Source organism: Melanaphis sacchari, unplaced genomic scaffold (assembly GCF_002803265.2).
Source record: "Melanaphis sacchari strain LSU unplaced genomic scaffold, SCAv2.0 Contig10_pilon_pilon, whole genome shotgun sequence".
NCBI lineage: Eukaryota > Metazoa > Arthropoda > Insecta > Hemiptera > Aphididae > Melanaphis > Melanaphis sacchari.
Window position 1 is genome coordinate 3321522 of NW_020270420.1, and position 15471 is coordinate 3336992.

The 15471-nt window shown below is 26.2% G+C and overlaps 5 protein-coding genes across 5 annotated transcripts; 2 read left to right on the plus strand and 3 right to left on the minus strand.

Annotated features, from left to right (window-relative positions):
• The first annotated feature begins 369 nt into the window (after positions 1-369).
• On the plus strand, positions 370-6012 carry LOC112603692 (meiotic nuclear division protein 1 homolog). The gene is made up of 5 exons (XM_025352385.1): positions 370-469; positions 4915-5017; positions 5214-5350; positions 5441-5693; positions 5795-6012. Exons 2-5 carry the CDS (start codon positions 4928-4930, stop codon positions 5930-5932), a joined length of 618 nt encoding a protein of 205 aa, XP_025208170.1. The 5' UTR covers positions 370-469; positions 4915-4927; the 3' UTR covers positions 5933-6012.
• LOC112603691 (putative OPA3-like protein CG13603) lies at positions 2382-3247 on the plus strand. Its single transcript, XM_025352384.1, has one exon. The coding sequence runs from the start codon at positions 2507-2509 to the stop codon at positions 3149-3151; it is 645 nt and encodes a 214-aa protein (XP_025208169.1). The 5' UTR covers positions 2382-2506; the 3' UTR covers positions 3152-3247.
• LOC112603693 (zinc finger HIT domain-containing protein 1) lies at positions 3882-4730 on the minus strand. The gene is made up of 2 exons (XM_025352386.1): positions 4387-4730; positions 3882-4313 (listed from the first exon to the last, which is right to left on the minus strand). Exons 1-2 carry the CDS (start codon positions 4635-4637, stop codon positions 4085-4087), a joined length of 480 nt encoding a protein of 159 aa, XP_025208171.1. The 5' UTR covers positions 4638-4730; the 3' UTR covers positions 3882-4084.
• Positions 4665-6067, minus strand: LOC112603694 (general transcription factor IIH subunit 5). The gene is made up of 2 exons (XM_025352387.1): positions 5978-6067; positions 4665-4861 (listed from the first exon to the last, which is right to left on the minus strand). The coding sequence occupies exons 1-2, from the start codon at positions 6010-6012 to the stop codon at positions 4687-4689; spliced, it is 210 nt and encodes a 69-aa protein (XP_025208172.1). The 5' UTR covers positions 6013-6067; the 3' UTR covers positions 4665-4686.
• Positions 6068-8297: 2230 nt separating this feature from the next.
• Positions 8298-9835, minus strand: LOC112603547 (uncharacterized protein DDB_G0283357-like). The gene is made up of 2 exons (XM_025352165.1): positions 9154-9835; positions 8298-9066 (listed from the first exon to the last, which is right to left on the minus strand). The coding sequence occupies exons 1-2, from the start codon at positions 9818-9820 to the stop codon at positions 8345-8347; spliced, it is 1389 nt and encodes a 462-aa protein (XP_025207950.1). The 5' UTR covers positions 9821-9835; the 3' UTR covers positions 8298-8344.
• Between the last annotated feature and the right edge of the window lie 5636 nt (positions 9836-15471).

Sequence of the window (15471 nt, forward strand, 5' to 3'; positions counted from 1 at the left end):
ATTGTATTATTAGTAACTATTACTTATGACATAGATATACTTCTAATATAAATTACAATTTCTGATTAGTAAAATTTAATCCAGAGTCTGGACTATATTAAATTAAATTCATTGTTTTTGGTTATAAAATATTTAATATTTAAATCACTGATAATTGATAATATTCTATCACAGTTGTAGCGTACATAGACCTTACCTTATACCTTAATATAAGGTCTATGAATAAAAATGATTCCGTTCTGTTTATTCTGTGATAGTATATCAAAATTTCAATTTTGGCGCGTAATATTATCTTAATAATATGGCTAATTTCCAATTCATATATTTTTATTATTAACTATTAAGTACCTATACAATCTTTCAGTAAAATAATTTATAATTTATATTATTTAGTATTCAAAGTTCTTTTGTATTCAGTGGATGTTACAAATTTAATAGTTTATTGAAAAATAGCTGAGGATTTGATAATGTAAGTACCAATTTAAATGTAAAAAGAATCAAAAATATAAAATTCTTTACTTTTAATATTTTAAGACAATTATTTAAGTATCTAACCATTATTAAACACACTGCTATCGTAAATTGTATTTTAAACTTATACAATATGAATCAGCTATTAAATGTATGTAACATGTAACTATGTACAAATATGTGCTTTTTCAGATTATTTATCATAGAAAAGTATTATAAGTAATAATCATTGAATAATAGGCTTCGAAATATTGATTAAACAATTGTACATACACTGAATATTTATGCATCATTTAATAAAAGCTATTACTTAGTACAATACATATTAATTGGGACTATAACTTATAACTTATATTTAGAATATAAAATAAAGTATATCTAAGAAAAAAAATTATTAAAATAGGTATAATTTTTTTAATTTATTTTTAAAGCTTTTCATAAAACTTAAACCTAATTGAACTTTAAACATTTCTATCAATAACTCTCTATGTCCTTTCTAATACCCCCTAATACATTACTATTGTCAGTCGTGTACTCATGTTTTACATTATAACTTCAACATACCAACAATATACATTATACACCTATCACCATAATAAATTTCATAAAAACTCCTTCAACCACTCTAACCTTCTCATATCCAAACCCTCTTGTATATTACTTGATGACTCTTTATGTCATCTCAAAAATTTATAATAGTGTGATCTATTAATTAATCAATAAAAACTTACTCCCTGTGTAAATAAATTGGAAGTAGTGTTGATAGATGCTCCCTTCCATCATGTTTTTCAAGTCTTATACAAACATTAACTGATTTACTTATTGTACTTATTGTATTAACTGTGTATATATATTGTAAATGTATTTTATAAATAATAATAAAAATAAAGTATCTAAAATATTATATCTAAAATGGGAAAATAGAAAATTAAATATTTATAATGTTCTTAATCGTGGTACCACCATTCTAAATTTCTTATTTATATAATTATATATATTGAAAATATAAAAGTTTATTAATATTTGTTTTAAATTATAATGAATCACTACTAATTTTTGTTACTTTTATTATTGAATACTATTTAGTATAATTACAAAACAAATAAATAAATTCGTAACAAAATAAAAAAGAATAATTTATATAGTATTAGTGTTTTGTTACGAGCCTAGGGCGCATATATTATATATCATATAAAATTGTTCTATAACAAATATTGTTCGGTGTGGCGACACGTAATATAAATAATATATAATCAATAATGCAAGCGGTGTGAGACCATGATGAATATCATCATGAACTTAGTCATGAACTTAATATTATTTAATTTAACCTGTTAGATGTGTTCACACGTCGCTCACTTCTGGGAAATGCGAGGGCCTGGATAGGGAGACAAGACGACGAGAATATAAATAACGAGACTCCTCGTACTAAAAGAGTCGCCACCACCATAACCACCACTCTTTTGTGAATCGATCATAATATAATATAAGGATACTCCAGACAAGAATTCAGCAGTTTGTTAAGAAAATCTTCTGAGGCAGGTCGTAATACCATAGTCTCGTCTATCATTATTTTAGAGTCAGGTCGTAATACTGCTCACCTAACACCGTATATTTTACAATTATTGTACTTTTGTACCTAAGTTTACGTTAAATAAAGATTTTTTACGCTGATTACATCACGTATTCATTCCTACGTTAGTATATAAATCAACTTAGTCGGGACGCAACAGCCAACAATTAAATAATAAATACTTATTTAAAAAAAAAATTATAAATAAATAATATAGATATGTATATTATCTATTTGCTATTTAGTCGTGATAGTGTCTACACAATTTGACAGCTGCATTTTCTTTTCAGACTTCATATTACTGATAACAAATATCGCTTATCAAATAGATATCATTTTTTATTTTATTCAAAAAAACAATGTCAGTTTGATTCTAAATAATATTATGTTTAACCTTTTGATTTTCTTGTAATGTCTTTGAATGAAATTTTAACGAAAATCATCCAAAAGTTTTAATCAAATATGGTAGCACTCGGTGCCTTTCCAGCCGCCAAACTTGGCGCTTTACTGTTGCGCCAAGTAAGTAAACCAATCGCTAATTTCGTCAAAGAGCGAGCAAAACAATCTCCAGTATTTCGTTCGTATGTTTGCATGCCACCTGCTCAGTTTTACAATTGGTGTGAAGTTAAAATGAAGATGTATTTCATGAACCTTGGTACCGCGGGAAAGGTCAAACCTTTAAGTGAAACTATGGCCATTGAACTCGGATCAAATTTACTAGGCGAAGGTATTATATTTGTTGTTGCTGCTGCCTTACTTTTGCTTGAATATAATAGGCAAGTACGTAAAGAACAAGCTAAAGAAGAAGTACGTTTACAAGAACAAGAAGATTTAACTAATGCTATAAGGAATTTAGATTTAATGACCGAACAACACAGTGCAGAATTAAGACGTCTTACTTACCTAGTTGATGATTTAATATCTAAAGTTAATAGTAAATCATACCCTGGACCTGGTATCACCTCGGAGACACCGAAAAGTAGTGGTAGCAAAGTCAATACCAAACAACAAGAACCAGAACTGAAGAAACAAATTTCTAATGATAAAAATGAAAATTTATTATTTAAGAGCATTAAAATTTTAATTCAACCTATACAACAAGTTTGACTAGATTAGATTTTTTTTTTCTTGTAGAATCATATTGTTCAGATATTGTTAACACTTAACTAAAGGGACTAATAAGTTCATAATAAAGGTACTTATTAAAAATTGTGTTTTAAATTTATTTTTACCTAATACCGTGAAATCGTAAATTTATAAAAATAATGATGGATGATGAATATATTCAAGTATATTTGTTTTTAACTCCATTTAGATCTAAATATTGATGATTATGTACATTTTTTTCATGATATCGTTCACTTGCCAGATGCTAAATCATAATAATATTTTAATTGTTAAATACTACAAAAAGGATTTTTAGTAAATATATGCTTCTGTAAATTTAAAACTAAGTTCACGTGTAGTGTTATAGATACAAATGAATTAAATACATTATTTTATTTTTATCAGACAATGATACAAATTATAATTCATTAAAGTAAATAGTAAATACAATTAATTTATTACAGCTATAAATAATACTTTATTAAAATACAAATTTCAAGCAGAATTAAAATGTTGATGAGTATTTGTTTTTTAAAACTTACCATAACCAAAACATCATTTAATGTTTAATTTTAATATACTGTTAAATCAAATAGTTAATATTACAATCATAACATAAATATAATAGAAAATAATCCTTGTCAAAAGTTCTACATGCTTAAAATAATTATTAGATAACTATTTAGTTTTTAATCTTAGTTGGATTAATAATAATTCAAACATTTAAACCGTAAAAATCCTAACATTAAATCTAAAATAATATTTTTTAGATAGATGTGTAAAAATGGGTAAATACCTACGATTTATACACTTTAAAAAACGTAAACATTTGTAACATTAAAATTAATTAAGTATATGATTATAATTTATATAATTAAAATGGTATAAAATTAAAAATATATGAGAAATTATATTATTTACAATGTCAGAAGTTTATACAGCCCATTTAAGACATCGTGTAGCTTGGTGGGTACTAAAACACGAAATACAACAATATCGTGCACCACATGTTGTACATGTGTATGAACTTTTGAATCCACAAACTGCACAAAATATTCGACGTGGCAAGTTTGATGAGGGTGCTTCTATTGTATTATAGTTGGGTGGATCACGGTTATTAAATTGATCGGCTTCAATTAACTGTTCAAATGTCCTTCGAAATCTAATTAAAATTAAATTGAATTTTTAAAAACACACTATTTACAATACTTAGAATATAATACTAAGATGATTACTTTTGTTTATAGTATTCGGCACTCTTTTCCTTTTTACGTCTCCCTCCTTTAGCCTCAATAGTATCTAAAAATTTAGGGGCTTTTTTATTCAATACAATATCAGCATGTGGATCTTGTTGATAGTTGTCCATTTCCAAACTTTCCAGAGCTCGACGTGCTCTACGATTTCTAGTTGCTGTATCAAGTACCTTTTTTTTATCTGCATCTTTTAACCTTCCCGATTCCCTACCCATTCCTACTTTAGAAGACATATTTAATTAATAGAAAAAAATAATTAAACAGTTAAATATTTAAATAGTTTTAATTTTGAGTGAAAGTAAGTTGGTCCATTAATTCGTCAACACGATCTTCCAATGTGTCCAATACATCAGTTGAAACAAATAAATGTTCTTCGTCCAATTCTTGTAGAATAAATTTTTTTCCAAGAGCGTTAGTTTGATCCAATTGTAATAAAAATTGTTTCATTGACTGATCACTTTAAACAAAGATGGTTAAATTAATAATAAGCATATAATGTCTGTGTTCTAGAATTTAAACAAAAATGTCTAAAAGAAAACAAGTCAGTGCAGAGGAAAAACGTACCAGAATGTTGGATTTATTTCATGAAAAAAAAGATTTTTATCAGCTAAAAGTAATATTTTAATAAAATTAAAAATTGATAGCAACAGACTTTTAATTACTCAATTAGAACCATAATATTTTGTTATTTATTCATAGTTTATTTCTTTTAAATACAATACAATAAAAAAAAAAAAAAAATTATTTTTAGTTATCAGTTATCTATTTTATTATTATTTTATTGAAAAAAATGTATTTTAACTATTTAGGAATTGGAAAAAATTGCGCCAAAAGAAAAACAAATAATAGTGCAATCAGTAAAAGATGTCATTCAAAATTTAGTGGATGATGGTTTAGTTGACACAGATAAAATAGGAACATCAGTGTATTTTTGGTCCTTTCCAAGGTAATTTCTTTTATTGACTGTAATTCTAAGTATTTTAATATATTCTATGTACTTGCATATCTAATATTTTTAATGTTTTCAAACTTGTAGTAAAGCAAAAATTTCTAAGAAAAATGTATTAGATAATACCAAAACAAAATTAGACGAGTATGAAAAAAAACTTAAACAAAACTTGGAAATAATTGAAAAAGAAAAAGCTAAGAAAGAGATAACAGATGAAAGACAAGCACTTTTAAGCAAACTCAAGACACTCGATGAAGAAAAATTGCGTTTAGAAAGTGAACTAAAAAAATATGAAGATTCCAATCCAGTTGAGTATGAGCGTATGAAGAAAAGCATAGAAGTACGTAAATGTTCAACGTTAGATTACTGTTGTATGGTATAACATTGGATGAATAAGAACAAATTTTTGATTTTATACTCATGCTGTAACTTTATTTTAAGGTGGCTAAGGAAGCGGGAAATCGTTGGACAGAAAATGTTTTTTCAGTAAAGTCATGGTGCAAGAAGAAGTTTTTCTTAGAAGACAGCGTCATCGACAAACAGTTTGGGATTCCAGAAGAATTAGACTATATAGAGTAATAAATAATGTTCAAAACAGTTCATGTATACTATATTACTACTTACCATGTAATTAACGTTCCCTTGGAGACGTGAACCATATTTTTTCAACTATTAAAAAACTGTGTATTAATTAATTTATATTTTCAAACCAATCAATATCAATGGATACCAACGCCCACAACGACTGATTAAACAAATAAGCTAGTCTATTAAATAATAGTCTACTAGACTACGTCTAGAACTTTAAAATAATAAAGTTAAGATTTAATAGTAATCCTTGCGTTTCGACGTATCACCAAACACCGGTGACGACTGACATACCGTAGGACTGTGACTAGTACTGTACTGGTGTAGTTGTAGTATAATTTTTCGCGTTCTATCTATATTTCATGCCCATATCGCTAACATATCTGTACGTACTGAGTTATCATTTATTGTACGATCTGATGTTGGTCACGGTACATACACTAATACTACTACAATATAATGACCATCGAAGTTTATGAATCGCGAGAGTGCGTGACATATTCCAAAATTTAATCAGGGTTTTGAGAAAAGCGCCAGATTACTGATTAGTGGTTACCAGAACGTCCAGAACCTGAATTGATGGCTGATGCAGCGACGTCCTTCACGAACTATAGAGAATAAAAAATTAAATATAAGGAGATTATTTAATATAATGATTTTAATATTACATTTTATACTTAAATATGTATAATTTTTATTTATTGACACTATCAAGGACCCAGGAGGTGATTGCCCCTTTACCTCCTTGGCTAGTCCTCCGCTATTTACTACACATACATATTAGGTACCTACCTATGTATATATTTATAATAAATAATAAATTAATATTTCAATACATGGTACCAATTTTAATGTATGTACCTACATATGAAACCAATTCATTGAATTCAATATAGCATCTCCTTATAGTGGACATAATTTAGTTTCCCATGGCTGTCACATAGAGATTTTACTATTTATCATCTTTATCTTGCTCACCTTTTGGCTTTTGCCTATTTTATATAATAATGGAAATAAGTGTGAATTGTTGATTACTTAATATTCTTTCGGGTCGCTTAAAAAATGTGTAACACTAAAAGGATTAATATTAAATATATAAATTATAATTGTTTTACTATATAGACGTGATGAATCAACGACGACAACGTTTGGATTGTTCAATTTGTTCACTTATCAGACTCGTATTTTTATAATTTTGTGCTGAGAAATAAAAAAATAAAATATGCGTCTACGTCATTTGAATAAGAAATTTACCATGGTCCGTGATCCATGATAATATAATTTATTGTTATAAAAAAATGAATAATTGCCGATACTTGAAATTTTCACAAAATATTCATATTAGCATTTTCTATTTTCATATAAAAATATAGATGAAATCATAAAGACTAAGGTCTTTATTAACATTTAATTTTTTTTTTTAGTTGTTTAGGTATTTATATGATAAAATATTTATTTTTAGATAAAAAAAAGTTTAAAAATTGAATGTAATATTTTTTATAAGTTTCTCATAAAAAAAAGGTCATCATCCTTAAGTCAAACTAGATCCCACTAATTTCCTGTAAGCACATCATCAAGTACCATTCCTAATCCATCGAGAAGACTTAACAGAAAATGGGCAAAAAATGGTCTTTGTTAAATAATAATGACAAAATAGTTTCCTCCCTAAAGTGCACATTTAAATATTAGAATTTAAAGATAAAATTATTAAAATTACCAAAATTTGTAAATTATTTTATAGCTAAAGATTTTTAATATTTATAGATTCATAAGTATACGTAAGTAGGTACCTAATGATTGAAAAGGTAATACAAAGTTTATATTATAAAAATCTGAGTGTAATTGTACATACATTTATAATGAGCATCAGAAACTAGAATTGATTTTTTTCTTTTTTTTTTTTTGTAATTAAAAATTTTTTCTTTTTTATGCATAGGTATCTAATATAATTTTTGTTATTCAATAAAAGTTAATTTTCTTTTTACAATTATAAGTACTACCTAGTTTTTTCCTCTCTCTTCAACTTTTCCTTTCTATATACCTTTAACCTACAAATTTAATAATAAATACTGTATTAAGAATCTGGTATGTATATTAGCCATATTACAAGCTGGTCCAATTGATAATGTTTATAAAATATAATAAATATAATAAAATTCATGTAGAATTACATAATTACGATATAAAATAAACAATTTTATAAACTTGGTACATGTAAAGTAAATCTCAATACAATTGGGTGGTACCTATATTAATCATTTTATATTTACATTTGTACATTTTACATCATACATTACATTTTATAACATTTACTATGTATTATTACTAATATATTATTTCTTACATAACTATTTTATTTACATTAATTTACACTTTATTATATTTTTTTAAATATAAATCTTATTAACAAAAATGCGTTTTTACATGTTCATATTCGTGAAGATTTAGTTCTTCTTTGTCAGAAAATTTTTGATTACAAACATTACATTTTAAAATTTCATTAAATGAGCACCATTGATGGATTTGGTAATGATCAAATTGTTCACAAGTTTCATGACAAATTTCACAATCAAATGGCTGTTGGTCTACACATATTTCATTTAATGCTTTCATATGATTTTCGTCAGGTATCCATGAATCTTTTTGAGGGGATTTTACATTACTATTAAGGTAACTATTAGTGTTAGTGTCTATATTGTCTTCATTTGGTTCACAGAATATTAAATTGGTTTGATTCCTAAAAATTCTTAGATTATCATCAATATTATATTGTTGGTGTTCTTCAAAATCGGATGCTATAGTGAATACACCTTCATTTGAGTTACACATAATTTTATTATTACTAGCATCTAAATTTGAAGAATCATAGAAGTCCAAGGACTCATCACTACTGCCATTACTGAAAATATCTGAACTTGTATAACCATCATTTAAGATGTTTAAAGATTCATAATAATTATTGGAAGTACCTGCAATTGTACCATCATTATCTAAGATGTTCAAAGATTTATCATTATTGGAGGCATCTGCAATTGTACCATCATTATTGAAAGTACTAGCAATTGTACAATCATCATCCAAGATGTTCAAAGATTTATCATTATCGGAGGCATCTGCAATTGTACCATCATTATTGGAAGTACTAGCAATTGTACAATCATCATCCAAGATGTTCAAAGATTTATCATTATCGGAGGCATCTGCAATTGTACCGTCATCTAAGATGTTTAAAGATTTATCATCATTATTGGAAGTACTAGCAATTGTACAATCATCATTCAAGATGTTCAAAGATTGATCATTATTGGAGGCATTTGCAATTGTACCATTTTCATCATCATCATAAGTGTTCAAATCCATATTATCATCAAGTGTCACAGAATTGTGAGAAATGCTAGAATTGCCATTTACGAGAGTTTGATAATGAGTTTTTTCGTGTCCCACAAAATCAACGGAATTGTCAAATACTTTATTACACACATTACATCTAAACTGATCATTCTTCAATTCTAGCGGCATTTGATTTTCAAATTCATTGAAAATATCTGAACTTCCAATACCATCTATTGTTTTTTTTTGCACAAAGAAATAACTTTTTGATTTAAAAATTGATCCATCTTTTTTTAAATTAGACTCACCATGAAAAGCTTTCATATGTGCTTTAAAAGATATAAGGCTTGCGAAATTTTTACAACAAATATCACAATAATGCTTAACATTTTTTTTCTTATGTTTAGTTTGTTTTTGTAATATTTTCTTGTTTTTTTTAGTACAATTCTCATTTGTTGTATGTTGAATTAAATCAGTATTATTATCAAAATACAAATTGCATACGTTGCATAAATGTAATACATTATTTTCTTCAATTTGTACATCCATATTTATTTCAAGATACAAAAAATAGATAAATTATAGTTTGTTGATAAATGTCTGGTTAGCAAAAATTGTATGAATACTTCTAGTGGTAAAAATTAGAAGAAAAATGTTCTTTTTTGATGGTTGTTATTAATATAATATGAAAATCTTCACTTTTTCATACAAAAATATATTTTTTTTTTTCATTCAAATTTGAGTAGAGATCAGTCTTCAATGTGTTTATATAAATATTATAATATTCAGTCAACCTGTCAACAATTGAAAAAAACCATTTATAATTTATTAATTCTTTTGACACCAAGTTAACAAAATAACATAAAAATAAGTTAATATATTATTATAAACAAATATTTTATTTTAAATCTGGTCTTTAAAATCTTTTTACATGTTTAAAGAATACTACTTTAACCCATAACAAAATAATAACTATTGATTTTTCAACGATGAATGTTTTTTGTATGTATTTATCATCAGTCATCCTCATTACTTTTAAGGACAGTAAAAATACTTCAATTTTTAACTTAGAGGTTGCCTGTTTTTTGAAATTCTTAGTAACAAATTTAATTTAGTTGATACTTTAAAGGAGGGGGAAGTGTGTTAAGAGTAAAAATTGTCAGTACTTTTTTTAATAATTGGGAAAAATAAAAATGAGAATAAATATTTAAAATAAAACAGTTGTGTTTAAGTATTGTAAATAGTTTGGGTATATGTGGATGTACAGGCTGCAGATAAATTGCAAGTTCCCAACAATCTAGTCATACAAATATATCTTAAATGAAAAAAAAATACAAGACTTGATATCTTTAAATAACAAAGAATTTAGAATATTATCAAGCAGCTCTCTATAGAGTATGAATAAACGCCTGTGTTTTCCTTGCCGATTACCTATATTGATGTAATATTTATATGTAAAAAATAACTGTTACTACAATTATTTTTACTATAATTTAAAATGATTATCTAGGTATTAAAAATGGATACATGTGTCATCAACTATATGCTATCTATAGTTAATTTAGGTGTCTTATACTATTTACACATTTTCCCATTATAATATTTTATCACTATTAATAGCAAGAATTTCATAAATCCACATGCAGGTGTTCAAACATAAAAATTGAGTGTTTATAGAGGCATATAAAAGTAAAATGTAATATAAAATCACATGGAGCAACTAACCTACTCAAAAGACAATTATAGGAAGAATAACATTTAGTCAATCTGACTAATGTATTTAGAAGTTTTTTAAGAGATATTAAAGATACATTTGTATTAGATTATAATTTTAATAACAACTGTACAACTACACACTTCAATAAACTTTTTTAGGAAAGTTAAGAATACATTTTTTGCATAGATAACATATGACACGTGTACCTAAATATGATTTATAACCATGTCTTGTATGTGTATTTTCATTGAATTTAATAAAAAATAAAAAAAAATTTAATCATTAAATGAAAAAACTACAGGGGAATTTGTAAAATTATAAGATTGAAAAATTCAATGATTTAAATTTAAACATTAGTTCATTGTCATCCAGTCAATTTTGGTTTTAGAACCTTAATCAAGAGGTCAAAATAAATTAAAAATGTTAGTCTCATCAAATTTGGTATTAAAAGTGTACTGAAAGAACTACAAATTTGAAAATCATCAAAAAATGTGTATTTCTGTATTCCCTATCTCATCTAGAAAACCCCATATCAATCCAATGGCACTAAACTGAAATATTTCATGTTACCTTAGGAAACACACTATATAGCCTTTGTATAGAAGAACGAAGAACATACTAAGTTGTAATGATTACAATATAAACATCATTATGTACAGTTGATACACAAATATTATTAACTGTAATTTAAACCTCATTCAAGATGTATTAAAAATGTCAAACTGATAAGCAACAATAGCATTCATAAATTAAGCAACATAAACTATAAAAATTAAACAGAGAAACTTCTAAACAATCATCAGAGAAACTAGAAGTAACTACTGTTAGGGGGACATTTTGTGTCCCACGGAAGTGACTATTAATTGAATTAAATTATTTTCAAATAATTGCTATCTAAAGTGCATGTACAATTTTAGAATCATACTATATTTTGTATTATTATATATTTAATCTTATATAACTTAATAACTTAATAATAACTTAATAATCTTAATAACTTTATAAGTCATAACTGTTTACCTGCTTATAAATTAATGGTAGTTGCAATACAAATTAAATAATTTGATTCTTCATCATTTAATAAACAATTTTCATTAGTCCATAACCATAATATGTCAATTTCTTTCCTGTTAATAAGAAAAAATAAACAATATGATGAAACCCTAAATCTAAAAACGCAGTAAGAAATAATATGAATAAGCTAAATGTTGACTTGTTATATAATGACAGCATACATAACTTAAATATGTATGGGTATCTAATTATTAATTAAACAATCATAAGCTCCACTTGCCAAATACATTAAAGGATGCAAAAATTGATCACAGCATACATAAACTTTCATTTTTTAAATTGTTTTATTTTTTCAATTAAACATCTATTACTATAAAATATTGTCATTATTTCATAGTTTAAAAATAAAAACATAGAAATTGGCTAGTTTTAACTTAAACAATTCATAAATTAAATTCTCTACAACATAACCCCAATTATTAATTACAAGATAAAATTTGCCTTTAGTTTATTCACATGTTGACTGCCTTATGACCACAGGCGGTCATCTATAATTCTCAAATTTTATACATTTGTGACTGCTTGCACCCATAGTTCATTATTACTACCACACCACATAATCACTGACGACCATAAATGAATTTGGTTTTATATAATTAACTTTTCTATGGCACTACAATAATGTACCAAAATAAGAACCGTAGCGTAGCAGGATTACAATTTTTTTGATATAGGTAATACATTTTTTTCAAATATATAGTATGATATATAATTTTGGAAACATTGAAAAATATGCTTAGCATATAATAAATACCTATTGAATGACTGCCAGTGGTCATGTAGCAGTCAATGTATTAAATAATTATTTGTTGTTTTTTTTAGTTAAAGAAAAAGTACAATTATGCATCCTATTATAAGCACAAGTAAAAGTAACTAATAATTTAAAAAAAAAAAAACGAATAAAATTATTGAAAATATTTGTCACACATAAATCAGGTATAGGTAGTGCATAACACTAACAAAATATTTAAGTACCTATCTATTTTTATGAAAAAAAGAAATTTTAAACATAATAGTAATTGAGACGAGAGTAAAACCGAACGATTATATTTGAAATAGGTAAAATATATGTAAGTACTATCTTACATAATTATATGGTAATTGTGACGTTAACTGTAAACCCAGTAAATGAAAAAATACGAAAATAATAAATATAAAATCAAGACAAGTCATTAACAAAACGACCAAAGTATCAAAAATGAAAATTCTAATCAAAAAATAATAACGATTAACGTCAAAGATAAAGAAGTTAAAAGCTTAGTACTCACAACTCCTAAATCCAAAATCACTATAGAAGTACATCAACAATCACGTGGTCATATACCACACTTCAGTAATAAATAAATAACAGTGCTGATGTGCTGAATGATCAGCAAGTCAAACTGCCAAAGTCAATGAATTTCACGGCGACGAGTGGGTTTTTCTTCACAATTTTTTTCTAAATAAAATGCAAATAACTACAAATCTTAATAAATAATATATCTGCAACATGGCCAACATGTAAATCGCACACGCAAAACGGCAATGAGCACGTTCGTCAAAGTCTCGAAATCACGAAAATCTTAAATCGATAACAATGAATGATCCATGATTTATAACTCAGTGATAACTGATAAGCAATTTCGGAAAAACTTAATCTTCCCTTCCATTTCATTGTTGTTTAATATTTGTGCTATCTGTCCTTGTATAATTCTTATAATATGTAGTAAATAGTAATCTTGTCAATGAAAATATTATGATTTATGAACAATATGAACATTATGAACTATCAACTGAGTTCGAGCCACAAATTATTTTTACGAAATGTAGTTTTACTATGTTACGTGCGTGTAAGACACCAACTACTACTGTAATGCAGTACAACATACATCGTGAATACCTTACTACGACATCTTCTTAAAAGATTAAAATTTAAGCCTATCAGTAGACGTAGCCATTGGATGTGCGGTCCAGCCGATTAGCATTCCGCCGAACTAAAGTTGAAATTCGATTACGATATTATCACAAACTCATAAATAATTATGATAAAACAGTGTATTAATTATTAATTATTAGTACACGGACGATGAAATGTTACTGGTTCACCAGTTGGTAATGACCAGAATGATTATTTATTTAACTCTTCGTTTGGCGTTCGGTTCTTTAGAAAACTTACGCATGGATTGGTTAAAACAATAACATTTCCAACTAAATGTTTTGTTCATTTTACAAAATTAAAACGTTAAAATCTAGTAACTTTAATCTTTGGTAAATCCAACCATAAAACAAGTTGGTTTGATGAATAATTATTGTAACAGGTAGGTTATTAATAATATTATATCATAAATGTAGTCGGTTTAACGAAAATATTGTTTATCAATATTACTGTATTAATAAATAATAATATAACAATATTAAAATAATTATTTTAATGGTTTTATATTAGATAAAACTTATAATCATCATAAATTTAGTTGATATAACAATATAATATTATTCAACTATAAATAAATAGTATTTTTTTTTTCCTTGGGCATACCTAAGCCACAACACGGCAAATCCCAGGTCGCAAACTTATCTTACGTCGTGCGAACTCAGTTTAACTTATTAGTGGTTGAATAATGAATGAAATATTAGAATAAATGGAACTTTATTGTCTATATTTAAATATAAAGTTGCTATTTTTTTTTTATAGTGAACCGGTTGCGAGCAAGCAATCCTGCATGTATCCGACCGCGGACGCCGACACTGCTATTGCCTGTTATATCTAGTAAAACTTACACGTATATAAGTTATTTTTAATATTCATCCCCCTCCCCCGTTATCACGGGCTGGATCCGCCTCTGCAATTACTTGAAAAAAAAAATTCAAATCAATTACACATCAATCAGAAATTGAATTTTTATTACTTTGTGTACTGAAATTCAAAATGCATTGTTGACTCACGTTTATACATGTTTTACAATGATAATATTGTCAAGTGTCGACGTGGTACTATAATTCAAATATTCAATTGTACCATTATTCAAATTTTATGGTGCATTAATTCATATTTCATTTCCTATGGATGTTATGGCCCAATCAACTGATCAAATGCTATTTATATTATTCTGTGATGATTCGCCGATAGTACGAAATCGTCGCTGATCACAAGCAATATATTTTACATATTATTACACCTTTTATACATAAATATAATATAGATAATCTATGTTGTTTAGCCATGGTTCTGGTATTTTATAAATTTGATAATCGTTAATTAAATTCAATTTCGATGAAAGATAAATATTACAGTACGACATTCGCTGCTCTTATTGTCAACATTATTGTGTTTGACAGTTGTTACTTTTTAGCATATTAATATTATTTTATTATTATTTTAATCAATAATAATTATAGTTTATAGATTTATGATTGTTCTACTCGATAA

Coding starts and splice junctions, on each gene's coding strand:
- LOC112603691 (XM_025352384.1), top strand. CDS start 2,507: ATGGTAGCACTCGGTGCCTTTCCAGCCGCCAAACTTGGCGCTTTACTG.
- LOC112603693 (XM_025352386.1), bottom strand. CDS start 4,637: ATGTCTTCTAAAGTAGGAATGGGTAGGGAATCGGGAAGGTTAAAAGAT. Junction 4,314..4,386: donor GCCGAATACTATAAACAAAA/GTAATCATCTTA, acceptor AATTTTAATTAG/ATTTCGAAGGACATTTGAAC.
- LOC112603692 (XM_025352385.1), top strand. CDS start 4,928: ATGTCTAAAAGAAAACAAGTCAGTGCAGAGGAAAAACGTACCAGAATG. Junction 5,018..5,213: donor AAGATTTTTATCAGCTAAAA/GTAATATTTTAA, acceptor TTAACTATTTAG/GAATTGGAAAAAATTGCGCC. Junction 5,351..5,440: donor TATTTTTGGTCCTTTCCAAG/GTAATTTCTTTT, acceptor TCAAACTTGTAG/TAAAGCAAAAATTTCTAAGA.
- LOC112603694 (XM_025352387.1), bottom strand. CDS start 6,012: ATGGTTCACGTCTCCAAGGGAACGTTAATTACATG. Junction 4,862..5,977: donor AAGGGAACGTTAATTACATG/GTAAGTAGTAAT, acceptor CTTTGTTTAAAG/TGATCAGTCAATGAAACAAT.
- LOC112603547 (XM_025352165.1), bottom strand. CDS start 9,820: ATGGATGTACAAATTGAAGAAAATAATGTATTACATTTATGCAACGTA. Junction 9,067..9,153: donor TTTAAACATCTTAGATGACG/GTACAATTGCAG, acceptor CCAATAATGATG/GTACAATTGCAGATGCCTCC.